The sequence below is a fragment of the Heptranchias perlo genome, chromosome 5, assembly GCF_035084215.1.
Source record: "Heptranchias perlo isolate sHepPer1 chromosome 5, sHepPer1.hap1, whole genome shotgun sequence".
Taxonomy (NCBI): Eukaryota; Metazoa; Chordata; class Chondrichthyes; order Hexanchiformes; family Hexanchidae; genus Heptranchias; species Heptranchias perlo.
In genome coordinates, this window is record NC_090329.1 from 54,006,610 (window position 1) to 54,029,275 (window position 22,666).

Genomic DNA, 22,666 nt, shown 5'->3' on the forward strand with positions numbered 1-22,666 from the left:
TTCTGTGTTTCTTGTACGAGGACACACAAATCTCTCTGACCATCAACATTTAATAGTTTCTCACCATTTAAAAATATTCTGCTTTTCTATTCTTCCTACCAAAGTGAATAATCTCACTTTTCCCCACATTATACTCCATCTGCCACCTTCTTGCCCACTCACTTAACCTGTCTATAATCCCTTTGCAGACTCCTTGTGTCCTCCTCACTGCTTACTTTCCCACCTACCTTTGTATCGTCAGCAAACTTGGATACATTATACTCGGTCCCTTCATCTAAGTCATTAATATAGATTGTAAATAGCTGAGGCCCAAGCACTGATCCTTGCAGCATCCCACTAGCTACAGCCTGCCTACTCATTTATCCCTACGCTCTGTTTTCAGTCCGTTAACCAATCCTCTATCCATGCTAATATATTACCCCCAACCCCGTGAGCCCTTATCTTGCATAGCAACTTTTTATGTGGCACCTTATCGAATGCCTTTTGAAAATCCAAATATACCACTGGTTCCCCTTTATCTAGTCTGCTAGTTACATCCTCAAAGAACTCTAATACATTTTTTAAATGCAATTTCCCTTTCATAAAATCATGTTAACTCTGCCTAATCATATTATGATTTTCTAAGTACCCTGTTACCACTTCTTTAATATTGGATCCAGCATTTTCCCGATGACTGATGTCATGATAATTGGCCTGTAGTTCCCTATTTTCTCTTTCCCTCCTTTCTTGAATAGCGGTGTTACATTTGTTACCTTCCAATCTGCTGGGACCATTATAGAATTTAGGGAATTTTGGAAGATCACAACCAATGCATCCGTTATTTCTATAGCCAATTCTTTTAGAACCCTAGGATGTAGGCCATCAGGTCCAGGGGATTTGTTGGCGTTTAGTCCCATTAGTTTCTCTAGTTCTTTTTCTCTACTGATATTAATTGCTTTAAGTTCCTCACTCTCATTATCCCCTTTGTTCCCCATTATTTTTGGGATGCTTTTTGTGTCTTCTACTGTGAAGACAGATACAAATATTTGTTTACCATCTCTGCCATTTCCTTATTCCCCATTATTATTTCTCCTGTCTCAGCCTCCAAGGGACCAACATTTACTTTTGCTACTCTCTTCCTTTTTACATACTTGTAGAATCATACAATCTGTTTTTATATTTCTTGCTAGTTTACTCTCATATTTTATTTTCTCCCTTTTTATCAATTCTTTGGTCGTCCTTTGTTGGTTTCCAAAACTCTCAGTCTTACTGCTCTTCTTCGCAACATTATAGGCCTCTTCTTTTAATCTAATACCATCCTTAACTTCTTTAGTTAGCCACAGATGGATCACTTTTCTCGTGGAGTTTTTATTTCTCAGCGGAATGTATATTCATTGAGAATTTTGAAATATTTCTTTAAATGTCTGCCACTGCTTATCTACCATCATATCTTTTAATCTAATTTTGCAATCTATCTTAACCAACTCGCCACTCATACCTATATAATCGGCTTTATTTAAGTTTAAGACTCTAGTTTTGGACTCAAATATTTCACTCTCAAACTCAATTTGAAATTCTATCATATTATGATCACTCTTCCCCAGAGGATCCTTTACAATGAGATTACTAATTAACCCTGTCTCATTGCACAATACAAGATCTAAAATAGCCTGTTCCCTGGTTGGTTCCATGGTGTATTGTTCTCGGAAGCTATCTCAAATGCATTCCATGAACTTGTCCTCCAGACTACCTTTGCCAATTTGATTTGCCCAGTCTATATGAAGATTAAAGGCCCCCACAATTATTGCATTACCTTTGTTACAAGCTCCTAATATTTCTTGATTAATACTCTGTCCAACAGTATAGCTACTGTGAGGGAGCCTATAAACTACTCCCACCAGTGTTTTCTGCCCCTTGTTATTTATCTCCACCCATACTGATTCTACTTCCTGATCTTCCGAGCCAAGATCCTTTCTTACTACTGTCCTTATGTCATCCATTATTATCAGAGCTACCCCCCTCCTTTTATATTCTGCCTGTCTTTCTGAAACATCAAGTACCCTGGAATATTTAGTTCCCAACCTTGGTCACCCTGCAACTATGCCTCTGTAATGGCTATTAGATCAAACCCATTTATCTCTATTTGTGCTAATTCGTCTATCTTATTACAAATGCTTCAGATAAAGAGCCTTTTATTTTAACTTTCTACCATTATTCCCTGCTTTGACCTTATTCGTTGATGCACTGTTTCTGTTAGACTCCCTGTCAGTTCCTGTCACACCCTGCTTATCTTTACCCAAATCACTACACTGCTCTATTGTCTTGGCTTTTCTCTTTAGATTTATAAATTTCCCTTCATCTGAACACCCCCCCTCCCTTTTAGCTTAAAGCCCTATCTACAGCCCTAGTTATTCAATTCGCCAGGACGCTGGTCCCAGCCCGGTTTAAGTGGAGCCTGTCCCAACGGAACAGCTCCCTCCTTCCCCAATACTGATGCCAGTGCCCCATGAATCGAAACCCCTGTCTCCCACACCACTCTTTGAGCCACTCATTTAACTCTCCGATCTGCTTGACCCTATGCCAATTTGCGCGCAGCTCAAGTAGTAATCCAGAGATTATTACCTTTTGAGGTTCTGCTTATTAATTTAAACCTGAGCTCCTTGAACTCCCTCAACAGAACCTCATTCTTAGTTCTACCTATGCCATTGGTCCCAACCTAGACCACGACCACTGGATCCTTCCCCTCATGCTCCAAGTTCTTTTCCAGCCATGAGGAGATGTCCTTAACCCTGGCACCAGGCAGGCAACACAGCCTTCGGGACTCTCAGTCTCGGCTGCAGAGAACAGTATCAATCCCCCTGACTATACTATCCCCTACCACCACCACATTCCTTTTCACTCCCCCCACTTGATTGGCCCCCTGTACCACACTGCCTTGGTCAGTATGCCGATCCTCCCTGCAGTCTTTGTTCACATCCATACAGATAGCAAGTATTTCGTACCTGGTAGACAAGATCAAAGGCTGATGCTCCTCCATCACTATATCTTGGGTCCCCATATCTGCCTGACTCGCAGTCACACCCGCCTATCCCTGACCATTGACTAACTCTAAACTACTACCTAACCTAAGGGGTGTCGCTGTCTCCTGGATCAAAGAGTCCAGATAACTCTTCCCCCTCCCGGATGCATTGCAATGTCTGCAGCTCGGACTCCAGCTCAACAACTCTGAGCCAAAGTTCCTCGAGCTGCAGACACTGACTGCAGATGTGGTTGCTGGGGATCACGCTGCTCTCCACCAACTCCCACATGCTGCAGTTACGACACACCACCTGCACTGCCATCCCTATCTAACCTGGTTTTATTTAATTAGTTTTTTTTAAGTTTTTATTCAATCGATTATTTATAGTTTTATTAATTAATTTGTTAATCTAGTTTAAGTTATTAATTTAATAAAGTAATCGCAGTTATATTCTCCCAGCTCTTAATTTAACCCACTGCCCTAACTTAGAGAGGAAAAAAAAAGGTGTAATACTCACCAACCAATCACCTACCTGCTGTCCTGTGACGTCACCCCTTGATTCTTTTTTCCGATCCCTCCACTACTCCCAGTGACTTCTGACCTTCTCTGCTCGCACTTTATTTACCTGCAGCCGCTCCGGGCCCCGATCAGGTCCGCTCCTGCCTCCGCTGCTCCTAGTGACTTCTGACCTTCTCTCCTCACACTTTATTTACCTGCCGCCGCTCCGGGCCCTGATCAGGTCCGCTCCTGCCTCCGCTGCTCCCAGTAAGTTATCTCTCATTTAAATTCCAAATTCCAAGACCTGTCGAGAGATATAAAGAGGTTCTTGTAGCTATCTTAGGTTTTGATGGGGCAGACCATCAGTATGCTTAAACAATAATTCAGATGCTTGGACCAATCAGGGGGATTATTACATTATAGACCAGCCAAGGTATTCAAAGTTATTGTTGTCTGCTGCACCTTAGACAACTTGACATGATAAAGGGGTCTTACTGTGGAGCAGGCAGAAGAAGACAGGCAGGAGCAACCAGAGACAGAAGATTACTCCGGGTAAGAACCTGGAGATATATCTGCACAATCAACCAGTTACTCAGTATGAGTCTTAAGCCAAACTCCAACAGACAACACCCTTACTTATTTGCCCAAAACATCCAATGCACAAGAGCTATCTGCATATGTGCCCTTACACTGACTGAATAAACTTCCTGCAATAGGATCTCCAAAGCTGCTTCGTTGAATGGAGCAATTCTATGCATACCGTTTGCTGTAGCCATTTCTTTACTCTTCAGTAGCAGAACAGCAGCCCTGTAAGAGCTGCTGGTGCCTGATAACCCATCACTTAACCCTAGTGCACTCCCAGCAAGTTTTGGGTGCATCACAATAATATACCAATGAGCTGACTTCACATTATAGTGCAAGATCATCTCACTCTTCTACGGGTGCACCTGGTCCATATTATCAGCTCCACAAAGTCCTCCTTAGTTAAAGGCAGTGGACTGTCAATGCTGAGGCATCACAAATCAGAAGATGTAGATTCAAGTATGTCAACATTAACTGGTCACTGCAATATCTTACTGGAGGAGTGGAGTAAAAACTGACATCATTCAACTTAGAGATAAAAAGAACTGCTAATGCTGGAAATCTGAAATAAAAATACAGAATTTTGGAAATACATAGAGGTTTGTCAACATCTGAAAAGAGAAAAGACATTCTGGGAGCAGATCCTATGTTGGAAATTGAAACTGTGAAGGTCCCTTTTTAGGACTGAACAAATCAAAGAGGGAAGGAAGGCAACAGACAAAAGTTAGGAACCGTATATGATTATTATTATCATAAAGAAGCAATGGATGAGTTTAACAGCCTATGAACAGATTTTTTTTAAATGCTGGGAAAAGGCATTAAAGTATTGGATGATCTAAAAAGATCATTTCAGTCAGGCAATGAAAATGCATAAGTAAGACAAAGGGATCTTAAAACATCTAGATCAGACAGTGAAGGGCCATTAAAAAGGCAAAGGGGACTGAAACAGCTCAGTTAGCCTGTGAACATGTAGTAAAAATACTAAAAAGAGGTAATAACAGTTCTGAAGGGGAAAGTGAATGGGAGAAACAGGCAGGAAAATGGAGACATTAACTGAAGTCTGAAGTTGATCAAGTCAGTGTTCTTACCAGGGGTTACACAGTGCTAAGGAGATGAAGTTTTTGTTGAGCTTAGGGTTGGATGTATTCCTGGAAGTTCCATCACATGATGTCCCACCTCCAAACCCCTCCACCCCGCCCCTCATCACCACCACACCCCCAGCCATGGAGTCTTTTTCCCTCAACTCCAATATTTTTATAACTAATGTATGAAAGTGTTTAAAGACAATGAAAACAACACACATTTTTGTTAATGCCCCTATGATTGTTCTCCTGAGTTGCTCATGGAAGTGTCCAGAAGTCTATTAATTCCTGGAGACCTGAGGACAATCCTGGAGGGTTGGCAAAACCTAGTTCAGCTTGATTAGAACAGTACAGAAGACCAAAGACAGAAAAGTCTTTGGGAAAGGGAGAAGGTATTGAAATGGCAAGCCTCAGGGAAGTCAGGAATTTGCTTGCAAAAGCAGTCAGTAATATGGTCACCTAATCTGTGTTTGATCTCCCCTCTATAGAGAATATCACACCATGAACAATGGATGCAGTATATTAATTGGGGAAAGTATGTATAAATTGTTTTCTTACATGGAAGGAGCGTTTGGGGCTTTGTACAATGGTGTTGGAAGAGGCAAATCAGGGAGGTGTTGTATCTGTTACATTTGCATGGAAAAGTGCCAGGGGAAAAGCAGTCAGAAGTGGGGGTAATAGAAGAGTGAAGGGGTATCACAGAAGGAGCTATTCCAGAAAGCAGGGAGGGGACGAGAGGGATGGATCATGTTGCAGATGGCGGAAATGGCACAAGATGATCTGACAGATGTGGAGACTAGTAGGATAGAACATGAGGACAAAGGGATCCTGACAATGTTGCAAGAGGAGGTAGAGGGGGTAGGAGTGGCAGCCATGGAAATGGGGCAGATGTGATCAAGGAGCCTGTCCTCCATAGACAAGAGAAAATCTCAACTAAGGGAAAAGGACATTTCAGAACCATGGTAAAAAACATGGAGTCTTCAGAGCAGATACCATGGAGATGGAGAAACTGAGGAAGGGATGAAGTCTTTTCAAGAAGGAAATGGAAAAAACATAATCCAAATAGTTTAGTGTTATATAGATGCCTGTGGAAAGTCTACAAAGAGAGAAGTGCAGGAAAAGGTGGTAAGAGTTAAAGATATACCACGTACAGGTGAAGGACAGGTGGAAATGGAAAGCTTTGTCAATAAGATTATTCAGATTGGCATAAAAACAGGAATCAATGCCAACACAATCATGAATATAACAGAGAAAGAGGTTAATGAGAGGGTCTAAGCCAGATTAGAGCAAGGAGTGCTTGACATATCCTACAAAATTACAGTCATGCCTGGAACCCATGTGGGTACACATAGCAACACCTTTAATCTAGTAAAAGACTGTGGAGTTAAGAGAAGTGGTTGAGCATAAGAAGAAGTTCAGTTAAATGGAGGAGGATTGTGGAAGATCCTAACCCACTACAAAGAGTTCTGCTCGTTGGCCAGTAGTGGAGTGGCATAATTGAAACAAACCATCTCCCAGCTTCCTATCAAAGAAATGCTGCAGAGTACACAAGAAGAAATAGTTGGTCCCAGTTGGACTTGTAGAGAACTGTTATGAATTTTACTGAAAAGTGCAGTAATGAGCCTTGTTATTCCCCATCTCATTACGAAAATTCAATTATTTTGTATTTATTTACAGATCAAAGCCTGATATCAAAATGGAACCCAGTGCAGGCCGACCTCAGGATTACCAAGTAAGCCACATAGGATTTCTTTACAAGCTCAAAACATTGGACTGGTTGTGATTGATTGGAAGGTAGATGAAGATGAATTCCTTTCACTTAAACTAAAGAAAATAGTTGATTTAATCCCATTCTATCATAAATGTACTTTCTGTAGGAAACTCATAAACCAGCCCAATCCAATCTACCCACTGGGAGTATTTGGAATTTGTTCTGAAAACTGCTGACAGTTCTCATGCAGAGTACTAGAGAACTGCTATTGTTAATATGTTTAGTACCTTTGTTACTTTTGCGTTATGCATTCACGTCCACTCATTATCAAATGTGATATCACCTGAATTTATATATTTGTCAATCATTCCAAAATATTTTTCCTTTTCTCAGCAATAATCTATGATTTGCACTTATTCATTTTTTATTTTGTTGTATAGGATTCTATTTGCATTTTTCAGAACAAATTCCAACTTTTCTTAGGAGGTATAATTGGGCTGGGATGTGAATTTCTTACCGAAAGACCAATAAGTAATTAACCTCTTCCACCAGACTCTAATCTCAACAAAGCTTAAACATTCCACTGGACTGAATTAATGAAACTGATGCAATTGCTGTCTATTGACTGAAGAGATAGGTGGCCTTTCAGTCAAACCTGTGAGTGCTTGGTTGGGAAACCAATCATCTCATCATTGGCTCACTCCGATTTATTAGTCATTGTTCAGCATCCCTCAGATCTGAGGATTATGGATTTCACTATTTGTCAACACCCACTCCAAAGGAGAGAATGGTCATCAGATTATAGTTTCATTTGCCATTTTCTGCCTGTTCTTTTTCTCCTACTTGTCTTTGCACAGCTTTGTTTAGTTGCAAGACTGGGGAACCCTTGAATGTCATTAATGCCATCTGTCTTGGACAACGAATACAGCTACAGCAAGGCGAGATGGGTATTTTTAGTTTACTTCATCCTTGGAAGGAAACATTCCGACATCCTGAGACACTACTTCTGTTAGTCCGGCCAATAGCTGGTACATTTCATCATACTTGAAGCTGACAGATTCAAATTTACAGATGATGAAATAGGGAGAGCTGTTGAAGCCAAGGTTACTGATGTTTGTAAAATATTGCACATTGGTTAAAATAACCTGCAACAAAAGTAAAAAAAAAATGGTATAGTATTAGTGAAGTGAGTCTCACAAAGGGAGTAATGGTTTAGACAATGTAGTGAAGCAATAAAAAAAAGCTGTCATAAAATGTTGATACATAACTAGAACGGTGGAATAGCCTTTTTATTTTGTTCTCAGGATATGGGCGACACGAGCAAGGTGACATTTATTGTCCATCCATAGTTACATTAAGCTATAGGTGAGCCTTCTTCTTGAACCAGTTATGCTGTACAGTGAACTGGTTAGACAATATTTGGACTACCATATGTCGTTCTGGTTGTTATGCTACAAAGGGGGTGTGCAAGCATTGATGAAGAAAAGAGAAACATGAATTATTTCAAGTGTAAGGGGAGGGGGTGAACAGTCAGGAAAGGTTATAAAAAGTTCCGTTTCTACAGCGCAGATAGAAGGAAGCTAAGGAGGGATCTAATTAAATTACATAAAATATGAAATAGATTAAATGGAATAAATCAAGAGTATTAATTTACAATAAGGCGGCCCAAGAGGCCCAGAGATTATAAGTAGAAGCCAGTAAAAAGGAAATTAAAATCAAATACCATAAAGAAACCTTTTCATGCAACAGGTGATAGCAGTTGGATGCCAGACTGAGACCTTACCTCATGCAGGGTACTCAAGAGGTACTAGAGGCATGAGCTTCATTGTGGGCTGAATTCTCACCTATTATCTTATGTATTAGACAATCCTGGGACACAAACATTTGATTACGTTTAATGAAAAACTTTATTAGCAAACGAATGTTTTAGCTCAAATCCTTGCTTAATTTAACGTTAATGCCATGTATTAGCAACAGCAAATGTCACTTCAACTACGCATTATACAGTTAATTTAATTTTTAAAAATATATATTCTCAATGTTTTTTGTCTCTCAGGTACTTAATAAAGGCCGTCATGCATCCAAGAGATGATATTAACAATACAGTTGAATCAGCTGTGTAGTATTTACTTTGTGTTTAATTACAATTTTAAAAAATCATCAAATCTGTTTTGGAAATGTCAATAGACAATTATGTCATAGTCCTAAACAATAAAAATGGCAAAAGCATTGCTTCAGTCATTTTATGAAATCTAACATTCTTATCCTCTCTAGAGCCTTATTGCGGCCATTTAGGACCGAGATGAGGAAAAATTTCTTCACCCAGAGGGTTGTGAATCTTTGGAATTCTGTACCCCAGAGGGCTGTGGATGCTCAGTCGTTGAATATATTCAAGATTGAGATTGGTAGATATTTGGATTCTAAAGGAATCAAGGGATATGAGTGGAGTTGAGGTAGAAGATCAGCCATGATCTTATTGAATGGCGTAGCAGGTTTGAGGGGCCGTACGGCCTACTCCTTATTTCTTATTACAGTGATTTCTGTAATATAATTACAGAGGCATATTATTTTGTTTTATCAGTTTTTATCAAAGGAGGTGATTTTTTTCATGGTTAAAACAAGTTTCAAGGATTATTATTATGAAACCTATAAAGCTCTCACAGCAATGACATCTTCATAAAACAGTTTTATGATGAGAATGAGTATTGTGAAATAATTAAACATATTACAACGACATAATAAAATTTAAAATAGAAAGAAACTGCTTAGAGGAAAGATTCATGATCTACTCACACCAGAATAGGAGTGACTGCTGCACAGCTCATGCTGGTTATCCAGTGAGATAAAGACCCGTGTCTGCAATGTTTACTTTACGGTTTGCTTTCAACCTTTCGTTTTAATTTGCATATGTTCAAAACATATCTGGTAAGATATATATGCATTGTATAGTATCTCTGTATTAACTGAAGATGTGTTGTACAGATCGATAGTCAAATCAACATCTGTGCTTACATCAAACTAGGATAGCAATACAAAGCCATTGTTGCAAAGATAAGTCTTCTGTAGTGTGATCAAATTGGAGTGTGGGGTGACTTATTCCAACACAAAACTTAGACTCTATAACAGTAGGAAATGAAGGACAGTGCTTCATTCAGGGTAGAGGGAAGATAAGACAAGTGACAATCTTAGTACTGCTAGTGGGCAATAGGAGACTCACCAGCAACAGTAGTGGAGGTAGTTAATTTTATTGTGTTGATGGATGGTCTGTGGCTGCTGTATGGTATCAACTGGTGGAAAAGCTTTCTGGCCTCTGAATAGACACTGAAGATTTGATAGGAGGCATTTCCATTAGCACCTCCATGACTGTGAAATTTCCCAAACTAACCCATCCTGATGTCAGAATGTGTTTGATGCAAGCTGCTTTTCTCTCTTCTGAGCCTGCTGAGGTTTTTGTTGCCAGGGTCCAAAACATATAAATCATTGTCTCTCACATGGCAATGAATTCATTGGGAGATCACCAGTTTACTTTTGACACAGGTGTCTATGTAGATGTTAATATAGAACTAAGTATGCAAACCTGCCAGGTCATACCTATTTATAATCAGCCCTGACATAGGGTCCACACCTGAAACATTAACTTGTCTGTTCTCTCTACAGATGCTGCCTGACCCGCTGAGTATTTCTAGCATTTGCTATTTTAATTTGAGATTTCCAGCATCAGCATTGTTTGCTTATTGTTTTTATTTATATTCAGTGTTGACATTACTTAGATTATTTCCAACATAAGAAACTGCACTATAGTTTCCCTCCTGAAAATCCTTGAGTTCCATTTCAGCACCATCAAATAAATAAAAACTCATAAAAGATTCAATTTCAACAAACTTGTAATCAAGATATTCTTTATTAACAATGGTCAATTGAAATGCAGTGTGTTTATTGGAAATCAAGTCATTCTACACGGCAGTAAGTGGGTTTGATCCTGAGATTCTCTAGGTCTCAGTTGAACCAGATGGAGGAAACAATTAGAAGGTCCAGTCACTTGCTCAAAGGGAACATTGGAGAAAGGTTCAAACCAGAGATTGGAACACTGGGGACAACTTTTGTCTTGCCATTGCCCTGCTTTTGGATGGCAACGAGATGGTAGAGGTACAAAAATTAGTTCTGCCGGGTTCCCTGCTCAATCTTTGGTTTGGGCTTAGGGCGGGTGTCTGAAGCTCCTACTGGAAGCATATGAGAGTCTCATGAACATATGCAGGAGGGGGCATGAAGGGCTCCATGCCATTTTCAACTCCAGTACAGCAGTGAAACCTGTTCCACCAGTGGGCCCACAACACCCATGTGAAGGCCTGTATGCCTTACTTCAGGGGACGTAGCAACCGCCACAGCAATGCTAGGTCCCACCTGAGCCACTGGAGCAGTGGCATCAATTGCCTTGTACAAGATGGGCAGAGATTCTGCCCTTTACAAAGCAAATCATAAACTCCCAGAAACAGCAGAAACCCGTACATTTGGGTCTCCCCCAATTTCCGGGGGTCCCACTGGTCTCCCCCCGGAGTTACAGCAGGAGACCAGCAGAGCCCTTGAGGAATTTCAGCCCTAGTATATTCAATGGTAACATTAATAAAGATCTGTCTACTCTCCGGGGTGGAGAGTAGAAGATGTTTCACAGTGCAGAATGTATGTAGTAGAATGAAGAGAAATATTTTGCAAATTGGAAATAAAAATAGAAAATAAAATCTGTGTGACAGCTGTACAAGACCATTTTAATGTCATTTTAGACAATTATGTTTTCAGTCATTTGCAGAGGTAGAGTTAGTCCTGTTAGTGTATTTCTATGGCAGTTTGCCTTACTATTGCATGAAGTAACAAAATGTGCTTGAGCTGAATTTTTTTACATTTCTTTTTACTTAAGGTGAGTATTACAATCATTGAAGCAAGGCAGCTAGTAGGATTGAACATGGATCCAGTTGTTTGTGTTGAGATCGGAGATGACAAGAAATATACAAGTATGAAGGAATCAACAAACTGCCCCTACTACAATGAGGTGGAGTATTTATACACTTGACATCCTCTTCCTCAGTCACTTGTGCCCACATAAATCATTGTGTTTAAGTTAACCATTAACTACTGACTCTTCCAGAGACTTGATTCCAATTCATTCTTCATACTAAAGGGATAAATCTCCATCGAGTATTTGGTAGAGTTTTTTGATTTGTTTACAAAAGCATGATATAATGATCAGAATGATAGATGATTCTTTTGGTTCATCATTCCTTCTTAAAGAAAAAGAGATTTGAAGCATGATTCCATGGGTACAATGTGCCTTCAGAAATTTCACTTTTTATGTTAATATTTCACATGGTATATCTTCAAGGCACTGCTTGTTTTGCTAACAAAATTTAACTTTAAACAATCCCATCTGGAAAATAGTATCAGTGTCTGCTCCTTCTATAACTGAGATATAATGAAGATCATCACTATAGAGTCAAACCACCTCCCCTTGACATTCAACGGCATTACCATCGCCGAATCCCCCACCATCAACATCCTGGGGGTCACCATTGACCAGAAACTTAACTGGACCAGCCACATAAATACTGTGGCTACAAGAGCAAGTCAGAGGCTGGTGATTCTGCGGCGAGTGACTCACCTCCTGACTCCCCAAAGCCTTTCCACCATCTACAAGGCACAAGTCAGGAGTGTGATGGAATACTCTCCACTTGCCTGGATGAGTGCAGCTCCAAAAACACTCAAGAAGCTCAACACCATCCAGGACAAAGCAGCCCGCTTGATTGGCACCCCTTCCACCACCATAAACATTCACTCCCCTCACCACCGGCGCACCGTGGCTGCAGTGTGTACTATCTACAGGATGCACTGCAGCAACTCGCCAAGGCTTCTTCGACAGCACCTCCCAAACCCGTGACCTCTACCACCTAGAAGGACATGGGCAGCAGGCACATGGGAACAACACCACCTGCACGTTCCCCTCCAAGTCACACACCATCCCGACTTGGAAATATATCGTCGTTCCTAACAGCACTGTGGGAGAACCTTCATCACACGCACTGCAGCAGTTCAAGAAGGCGGCTCACCACCACCTTCACAAGGACAATTAAGGATGGGAAACAAATGCTGGCCTCGCCAGCAATGCCCACATCCCATGAATGAATAGAAAAAAGTTCAACTGTTAAAGATCACGCGTGCCAAATAAAAATTAACGGCGTTAGCAGTTACAGTACTGCATCTCTTAATGTAAGTTTTCATTGGTCTACCTTGAAATAAAAAATAAATGGCTCTGTGGCCTGGATCTTCCGATCGCTGTTATTTTAATATGGTGATAACCTATTAATTTTAAATAACATTAAAATAATACTAATTGGAAAATCTAGGCTGTTTTCTGAGCTAATCAGTTTTGTTTCACAAGTCATTCAAATTTTATTGCAAAAAATACACTTTGGAATAGATTAGATTTTAAGGGGTGTAGTCTCTGTGAGTAAATTGTAGTTAAAACATTCTTGCTAATTTCCAATAATTCAGGTTCTTACACCAAACCTAAATATGTGGCATTGACTTCATTAGTGTTTAATGTCCTTTGATGCACTTTTGTGTCGATAATACATCATAGATAATAACTACTGAACGTTCAGTGAATGCTGATTGGATAGTTACTAAAGTCTCTGTTTTCCATTTTGTTATCTTCAGTACTTCGTCTTTGACTTTCATGTATCTCCGGATGTCATGTTTGATAAAATAGTCAAGCTCTCGGTGAGTAAATTTACATATTCTTATATAACTGTGTGCTTTGTTTTGAAAAGAATTTGATAAAAATTAAGACCTTTTCAAAATCCCACTGCAAAAACATATAATGGGGTGAACTTCCCCGGGGCTGCTCCATGACTGTAATTTCTAGTGGGGCCAACAGAGTTTCCGCTGAATTTACGGCAGCGGAGTGGGAGAAGCCCCCAGAAATTCACCCCCAATATGTCACATAAAGATTGGTGGGGCATGATTTTGACCCCAAGCCAGGAAGGGGGTGGGAGGGGTCAAATTGCAGACAGGAAACCCGGAAGTACAGGTTTACCGGACGTCCTTACGATTTTGACGTAAGGACGTCTTTTATATTTTTTTGTCGGTTTGTCATCCTGATTGACAGGCTGGTCTCAGTCGGATGGGAGACCAGCCAGGGAGAGGACATGTTCGGGTAAGTCTTTGTTCGTATGGAAGGGGGGGAGGCAAGGGGGCATGGGTGGGCATGGGTTGGCTTGGGTTGGCACAGGGGCATGGTTTGGCACAGGGGCATAGGTTGGCACGGGGTCATGGGTTGGCAGGGGGCATGGGTTGGTGCAGGGGCCTAGGTTGGCACAGAGCATGGGTTGGCATGGGAGTCATCAGTCATGGGGAGGGATCGGGTGGTCAGTCACGGGGGGAGGCGTGTTGGGATCGGGGGTCCACGATCATTGGGGGGGAATTGGGGATCGGGGGTTGGGGGCCCACGATCGTTGAGGGGGGGGGAGGTCACTGCAGGTAGGCTTGTTGGGTCTGGCGTGAAAGAGAAGGCCCAGGAATTCCAGCCCCCTAGGGTTGAAATCGGAAACTGTGGAAAAATCGAGGCCCGAAGCCGTCTTGAAAGGTTTTAGGTTCCAACCCGCCTCCTGGGAGCGGGTTGGTCACCCACCCTTCGTCCCGCCCCGGTGAAAGCTGGAAATGAGTGGTTTGGAAGTGGGTCTGAAATGGTTGCGATTTTGAATGACCCCCAACTCCAACCCACCTGTTTTTCACTGTTAAAATCATGCCCATGGTGTTACTTTCAAATATTCTTCCTATATTTACTCAGAGTATTCAGCAAATTGTGGTGTAGAATGAAGGGTTAAATTTTCCCACAACTGGCTATAAACTGGAAGGGGGAAGACAATTCTAACTGGAGTTCAAAAGCTGCCGTTGTTCAGCTGCAGACCTTCGAGAGTATATCCTTGACAGTTTAGTCAAAGACCTCCATCTCAGAAGCAGGGTTTTGAGTCTGGTATTGAGAGCCTCCAATGATATGTTTGTGTTCCCTTGAGAATGTTCCCATGAGTACAGAAAATTAAGGGATGATCTAATTGAGGTCTTTAAGATGATTAAAGGATTTGATAGGATGAATAGAGAGATAGATTTGATAGGATGGATAGAGAGAAAATATTTCCTCTGGGGGTGAGGGGGGAAGTCCAGAACAAGGGGGCATAACCTTATGATTAGAGCTAGGCCATTCAGGGGTGATGTCAGGAAGCACCTCTTCACACAAAGGGTAGTGGAAATCTGGAACACCTTCCCCCAAAAAACTGTTGAGGCTGGGTCAGTTGAAAATTTTAAAACTGAGATTGATAGATTTTTATTAGGTAAGGGTATTAAGGAATATGGAATGAAGGTGGGAAAAGATACAGATCAGCCATGATCTAATTGAATGAGATCATCCCAAGGCAAATTGGAGCATCTCCTTATGGAAAGTTTCAGAGAAGTGTTCACAAAAGCCTACCCACTTCTCAACCATGAATGATGCATCTAGCAGGGAGTTTTCACTAAAGAATGGGAAGTAAATTATTTTTAAACACTAAGGGGGGGAAAAAAAATTGGATAGGGCCTATTATTGGGCGGGGGTAGCGCGATCCGCTATTATGCCACACCCAATGGCCCCTTCGCAGGCAGGACGAGACTTTCGTGAGGCCTGAGGACTTACCTTCAAGCAACGTTCCCAAGCAGCGTTGACACGAGGATTCAATGCAATTTGCACTTTCCACCAGCAGGGAGAGCCCCAATCTCTTAAAGGCAGGCTGTCTCTTAAAAGTCTCTTAAAGGTAACTGGTACCTGATATTTGCTGAAAATAACAGTCTGCTGTCTGCACGGAGTCTGAACAGAGATCAGACATTATACATGCAAAACACAGATACAGGTCCCGTCCCTATGTTTACAAAGTGATGAGGTTATGTTAAAACATTGAATAAAGGTTGCGCCCTACTAAATCCCACATCCTCCAATCTGCATGCCAGACCTCACCAATCTGCCAATCTGCGTTTTACCAGGCCTGTGAGAGTGTGTGCACCAAGGCTCACTGCTGATGCACTAGAGGCCTTGGTGCAAGAGGTGGACAGAAGGAGGGGCATCCTATATCTGCGGGGGGGGGGGGGTTGGCAAGAGGCCCTCCAGACATATACCCAAAAGGCAGTGGGAGGCAACGGGGGATGAAGTTCAATGCCAGGCGCACAGCATCATGAACATGGATGCAGTGCAGGAAGAAGTTCAATGATTTGACACAAGTGGTCAAGATGAACGTGGTCAACTGTCAAGTGGCGTCTCCTACCAACTGCACCACTAGCCGCAGCTAGTTGGACCTGTGACCTAACTCCATACACCTAGCTAGCATCAACTGCCGTTTGCAGAAGAGCATTCCAAACTTCCCCCACCCTTTGCGTGTAGAAGCATTTCCTAACTTCACTCCCACACGTCCTTGCTCCAAATGTTAGGCTATGTCCCCTAGTCCTAGTATTCAAGTATAGGAGACCTCCAAAAACAGTTAAATATCTTGGCAGCCAGAAGCAATAATCCAGCCACTAACCTGTAAATCCTGCATGGTCCCTTTAAATAGCACTGGTGGGGGGTCCTCCAGGTACTCTAAGACACGTTCAGATGGTTGGGGTTAAGACTGCGTTGAGTTGAGCGTTAAGTCCCAAAATGCTGTCTATCACTTTAAATCAGCATTGACAGCTGATTGTATCCATTTTCTCCTTACTTTACAAGCTTCCGGCGTTCAGATTTGCACATGCACTAACTCCTATACCAAGATGGCGTCAGGCGCACGTCACGCTGGAAACGCCATCTTGGATGCTGGAGAGGTCGTGTAGCGTCGAAACAACGGGCGTTACATGGCCCAATTTAGCGCCCAGAATCTTATAAAACATACAGCAGAGTAATAAATACCTCAATATAATGCAAATATAGAGACATTTATGAATAAAATACGCTCCTATGAGATGCTTTTCAGTGGTTCTTTGCTGCAGGTGTACTCTGCATTGTTCCACTTCAGGTGTTATTTTTTGTTGTACCATGAAGAAAGAGATAGTGTGCAGGTGTATCACAACAGTTCCCTACATAGTGAGTTAATAATCCTAGCTGTGCCCTTATGGGGAGGTGGCAGGGGGAAACCAATCACTTCACTACAGAGAGGAGGGAATAAGCTACAACCTCTTAACTCTTAGCAGCATTTTATAGAGGGGGTGGGGAAAGGTCAAGGATGGAGATGGTGCCCACAGGCGAGGAGAAAACGATCGAGAAAATCAAAGATAAAAGAGAAACAAGAAGGGTGAAAAGCAGATGAGCGAAAATCAATGTAAGCTATAGATGTTGTTATATGTTTGGAACATATTGTTAATGATTTAATTGTTTCCATATTGGTGTGTTCTTTCATGCAAATATACAGGAAACATAATGGGGAATATAGGGAAAATACAGGGAACAATGCCTTCTACACAACAAAAATATAATCACATTCTAGAAGCACTGAAAATTATATTAAAATTAATTGATTTCTCTCTTCACTGTCATGGGAAAAAATGTTGATCTCGCCCCTTGCTCTTTAAATTCAAATTAATAGGGAGGCTTTATTCCTACCAGAACAAAGAAAGTCCATCAAAATGATTTACCTCTATTCTATTGCAGGTGATCCATTCCAAAAACCTCCTGCGAAGTGGGACATTGGTGGGCATGTTCAAGCTTGATATAGGAACTATCTATTCACAGCCAGGTAATCACATAGAATTACATGGAATTTTCAGCACAGAAACAGGCCATCGGCCCAACTGATCTATACTAGTATTTGTACTCCAAAAAAGCCTCCTCCTACACTGCCCCCATATCCCTCTATTCCCTTCTCCTTCATGCATGCCTACTGCTTGTTTTATTTTAAAATCCCATCCCACGCCATCAATGAATGATTCTGTCAATCAAACCATTGTAAGGGAATGACTTTATCATGGCCATTTAACTAATATTTACAGAATGTACTTAAAATGAAAATGTAATTCACAAGATGTTCCACTCAGTAGTCTATAAGACAACTGATGACACTTGGACCAATTTCTGCAAGGCAACCTGTTTGGGTGACCAAGGTTGGGAACTAAATATTCCAGGGTACTTGACATTTAGAAAAGATAGGCAAAATGGAAAAGGGGTTAGCCCTGATAATAAAAGATGAGATAAAGGCAGTAATGAGAAAGGATCTTAGCTCAGAAAATCAGGACGTAGAATCAGTATGGGTGGAGCTAAGAAATAACAAGGGACTGAAAGCACTGGTGGGAGTAATTTATAGGCCACCTAACAGTAGTTATAGTGATGGACAGAGTACAAATCAGGAAATTAGAGGAGCATGTAACATGGGTAATGCAATAATCATGGGGGACTTTAATCTTCATATTGACTGGGCAAACCAAATTCGCAAAAGTAGTTTGGAAGATGAGTTTGTGGAATGCATTTGCAACAGTTTTCTAGAACAATATGTCGAGGAACCAACTAGGGAACAGGCCATTTTGGATCTTGCATTGTGAAATGAGACAGGGTTCATTAGCGATCTTATAGTTAAGGATCCTCTGGGAGGAGTGATCATAATACGATAGAATTTCATATTGAGTTTGAGAGTGATGTAGTTAAGTCCGAAACTGGGGTCTTAAATTTAAACAAGCCAATTATGTAGGTATGAGGGGCAAGTTGGCTAAGGTAGATTAGGAAATTAGATTAAAAGATGACGGTAGATAAGCAATGGCGAGCTTTTAAAGAAATAATTCATAATTCTCAACAAATATACATACTCTTGAGGAATAAAAGCTCCATGGGAAAGGTGATCCAACCATGGCTAATTAGAGAAGTTACAGATAATATTAGATTAAAAGGAGATGCTTACAATATTGCCAAACAGTGTAGTAAGCCTGAGGATTGGGAGGGTTTTAGAAATCAGCAAAGGATAACCAAGAAATTGATGAAGAGAGAGAAAATTGAATATGAGAGTAAACTAGCAAGAAATATAAAAACATATTGTAAGAACTTCTACAAAAATGTAAAAAGGAAGAGATTAGCAAAAGTAAACATGGGTCCCTTAGAGGCAGAGACAGGAGAAATCATAATAGGGCATAAGGAAATGGCAGAGACGTTAAACAAATATTTTGTATCTGTTCACAGTAGAAGACACAAAAAACATAGAGGAAATAATGGGCAACCAAGAGTCTAATGAGAGTGAGGAACTTAAAGTAATTAAGATTAGTAAGGAAAAGTACTGGAGAAATTAATGGGACTAAAAGTCGATAAATCCCTTGGGCCTGATGGCCTACATCGTAGGGTTTTAAAAGAAGTGGCTGCAGAGATAGTGGATGCATTGGTTTTTATCTTCCCTAGAATTCCCTAGATTCTAGAATGGTCCCAGTGGATTGGAAGGTAGCAAATGTAACCCCACTATTCAAGAAAGGAGAGAGAAAACAGGGAAATATTAGCCGAACATCAGTAGTATGGAAAATGCTAAAATCTATTATTAAGAATGTCGTAACAGGGCACTTAGAAAATCGTAATTTGATTAGGCAGAGTCAATATGGTTTTACGAAAGGGAAATCGTGTTTGACAAATCTGTTAGAATTTTTTGAGGGTGTAACTAACAGGGTAGATATGGGGAACCAGTGGATGTAGTATGTTTGGATTTTAAAAAGGCATTCGATAAGGTGCCACACAAAAGGTTGTTACACAAGTTTAGGTCTCAAGATTAGGTGGAATTGGGGGAAATATATTAGCATGGATTGAGGATTGGTTAACGGACAAAAAACAAAGAGTAGGAACAAACGGGTCATTTTCAGGTTGGCAGGTTGTAACTAGTGCCCTGTAGGGTGCCGCAAGGATCAGTGCTTGGGCCTCAGCTGTTTACAATATATATCACTGACTTAGATGAGGGGACCGAGTGTAATGTATCCACGTTTGCTGACGATACAAACGTAGGTGGGAAAGTAAGCTGTGAGGAGGACGCAAAGAGGCTGTAAAGGGACATAGATTGGTTAAGTGAGTGGGCGAGAAAGTGACAGATGGAGTATAATCTATCGGGGATAGGGCGGGGGAGCGGGACTAGCTGGATTGCTCTTGCATAGAGCCGGCGCGGACTCGATGGGCTGAATGGCCTCCTTCCATGCTGCAATTTTCCTGTGATTCTAAGATTTCTATGATAATGTGAGGTTATTCACTTTGGTAGGAAGAATAGGAAAGCAGAATATTTTTTAAAGGGTGAGAGACTAAAATGTTGGTATTCAGAGAGATTTGGATGTCCTTGTACACAAATCACAGAAAGTTAACATGCAGGTACAGCAAGCAATTAGGAAGGCAAATGGTATGTTAGCCTTTATTGCAAGGGGGTTGGAGTATAAGAGTAAGGAAGTCTTGCTGCAATTATATAGGGTTCTGGTGAGACCACACCCGGAGTACTGTGTACAGTTTTGGTCTCCTTACCTAAGGGAGAATATACTTGCCTTAGAGACAGTGCAACAAAGGTTCACTAGATTGATTCCTGGGATGAGAGGGTTGTCCTATGAGGAGCGATTGAGTAAAATGGGCCTATATTCTCTGGAGATTAGAAGAATGAGAGGTGATCTCATGGAAACGTATAAAATTCTTAGAGGACTTGACAGGGTAGATGCTGTTTCCCCTGGCTGGAGAGTCTAGAAGTAGGGGGCATAGTCTCAAGATAAGAGATCAGTCATTTAGGTCCGAGATGAGGAAAAACTTCTTCACTCAGAGAGTGGTGAATCTTTGGAATTCTCTACCCCAGAGTGCTGTGGATACTCAGTCGTTGAGTATATTCAAGACTGAGATCGATAGAATTTTGCACACTAAGGGAATCAAAGGATATGGGGATCAGATGGGAAAGTGGAGTTGAGGTAGAAGATCAGCCATGATCTATTGAATGGCAGAACAGGCTCGAGGGGCCGTAAGGCCTACTCCTGCTCCTATTTCTTATGTTCTTATGTTGTTACATTTGCTTGAGAAACTAATGGCACTACTTTTCGTCTACTGAACTGTCTTAACATTTTTTTTCATTTAAATGTTTGAAAAATAAATGACTCATTGCAGAAAAATTAAAAATGATACTAACCTGCATTTATCCTTTATGTTGTTCACACTTTAATGTCCAATTTTGTAACTTTCCTATGCTTTTCTCATTGTTTTACCAGAACATCAATTCTACCACAAATGGGCAATAATCTGTGACCCCGGTGACATCACTGCTGGGGTGAAAGGTTATGTGAAGTGTGACATAGCTGTCGTTGGGAAAGGCGATAATATCAAGACACCACATAAGTCCAATGAGACCGATGAGGATGACATAGAAGGGTGAGAAATCACATTTTTACTAAGATTTTTCTCAAAGATTTTCAGTGCTTGTATTCAAGACTACCTAAAATTGAAAGTATTTTTTTGAATTACAGTATCTTCCCCCTATAATGTTCTCTGATATACCATGACCCGTGCTCACACACCAGCATGATTTCTTCCCGATCACTTGTCCTGATTGAGGAAAAATGGAATTCCGCTCGGACCACATAATTTTTGTTGTGCTTGTGAGAAAGAATTTATGTGCCATAATGCTAGATGGAAGTTATATTTAGATGATAATATTATCAAGAGTGTAATTATGGGGAAGAGTGACGGAAAGTTATCTGCAACAGTGATTGCTTTGGTATAAGGCAAAGCAGAATACTAAGCAGTTGTTGGTATTCCTGTTTTAATGCCATTCAGCAAATGTCATGTTGTACACAGTTTTTGTGAACATACTTTCATATATTATTTGTTGATAAATGCTTAAATAAATTTTAAAGTGGTACCTTCTGCATGAAAAAAGTGTTTGGTAAACCTGTTTTTAATTTGTTTTCAAATACATGATGCAACAGGAGTAAATTGTAATGAAGTGCACCATTGCACCATTCGCAGGTGATCTTACTGTCATGAAATAACACATGGCTCTTCTCCCTTCCCAAATATGTTTTTTGCGAGTACATTGCCCTCAACAATCCCCAAAATATCACAATTTGATTTTGGTTATGAACGCACTGTTTACGAGGTGGAATTTCCACAGGGATTCCCCGATCTCTCATCGTACCTTCAGAGGAAGATCAGCTGAGACCTCAGAGCTTATATTGTTTCTCTGGGGTTTCCACTGATCTTCTGCTGAAGTTACAGCATAAGATCAAGAGAAGCCTTATGTAACTATAAAAATAATTATCTGTATATTAAATAACTGCTTGGAATTCGAAAGTCAATCTGGAACTTTGTACTTGAAAGTGAAATATCGTGCAAAAATTTCATTTATTCATTTTACAGATTTTGTGATAAAGTCAAATTACATTCTTCGTAACCAATATTAACCCTAGATATTTAGGGGCTTTATAATTCGCTTATTGTTCATCAACAGGAACCTATTGCTTCCTGAAGGAGTGCCCTCAGAGAGGCAGTGGGCCCGGTATTATGTCAAGATCTATAGAGCAGAGGGGCTGCCAAAGATGAATACCAGCATAATGGCTAATATGAAGAAGGCATTCATTGGAGAAAACAAAGACTTAGTCGATCCCTACGTTCAAGTGTTATTTGCAGGACAAAAGGTACAATGAGAAACAAGTAGAGTCCACTCTGTTATTAGCTGTATATATTACAAATATAAATATAAGGTACAAATATAAATGGATCTTTAATTTTTTGCCTCATCTATTTTCCGGTGCTGTGAGTCAACGGCCTAACAGTTC

At 40.7% G+C, this 22,666-nt stretch overlaps 1 protein-coding gene across 2 annotated transcripts in view; it reads left to right on the top strand.

The window, feature by feature from the left end:
* The window catches only part of otofa (otoferlin a), a 397,912-nt gene that overhangs the window by 245,792 nt on the left and 129,454 nt on the right, over positions 1-22,666 (top strand). For both annotated transcript variants that reach the window (XM_067983769.1, XM_067983768.1), the window contains 6 exons: positions 6,838-6,892; positions 11,784-11,915; positions 13,577-13,639; positions 17,565-17,649; positions 21,101-21,260; positions 22,339-22,525. In XM_067983769.1, coding sequence (XP_067839870.1) covers positions 6,838-6,892; positions 11,784-11,915; positions 13,577-13,639; positions 17,565-17,649; positions 21,101-21,260; positions 22,339-22,525 — 682 coding nt within the window. The remainder of the gene's footprint in view (positions 1-6,837; positions 6,893-11,783; positions 11,916-13,576; positions 13,640-17,564; positions 17,650-21,100; positions 21,261-22,338; positions 22,526-22,666) is intronic.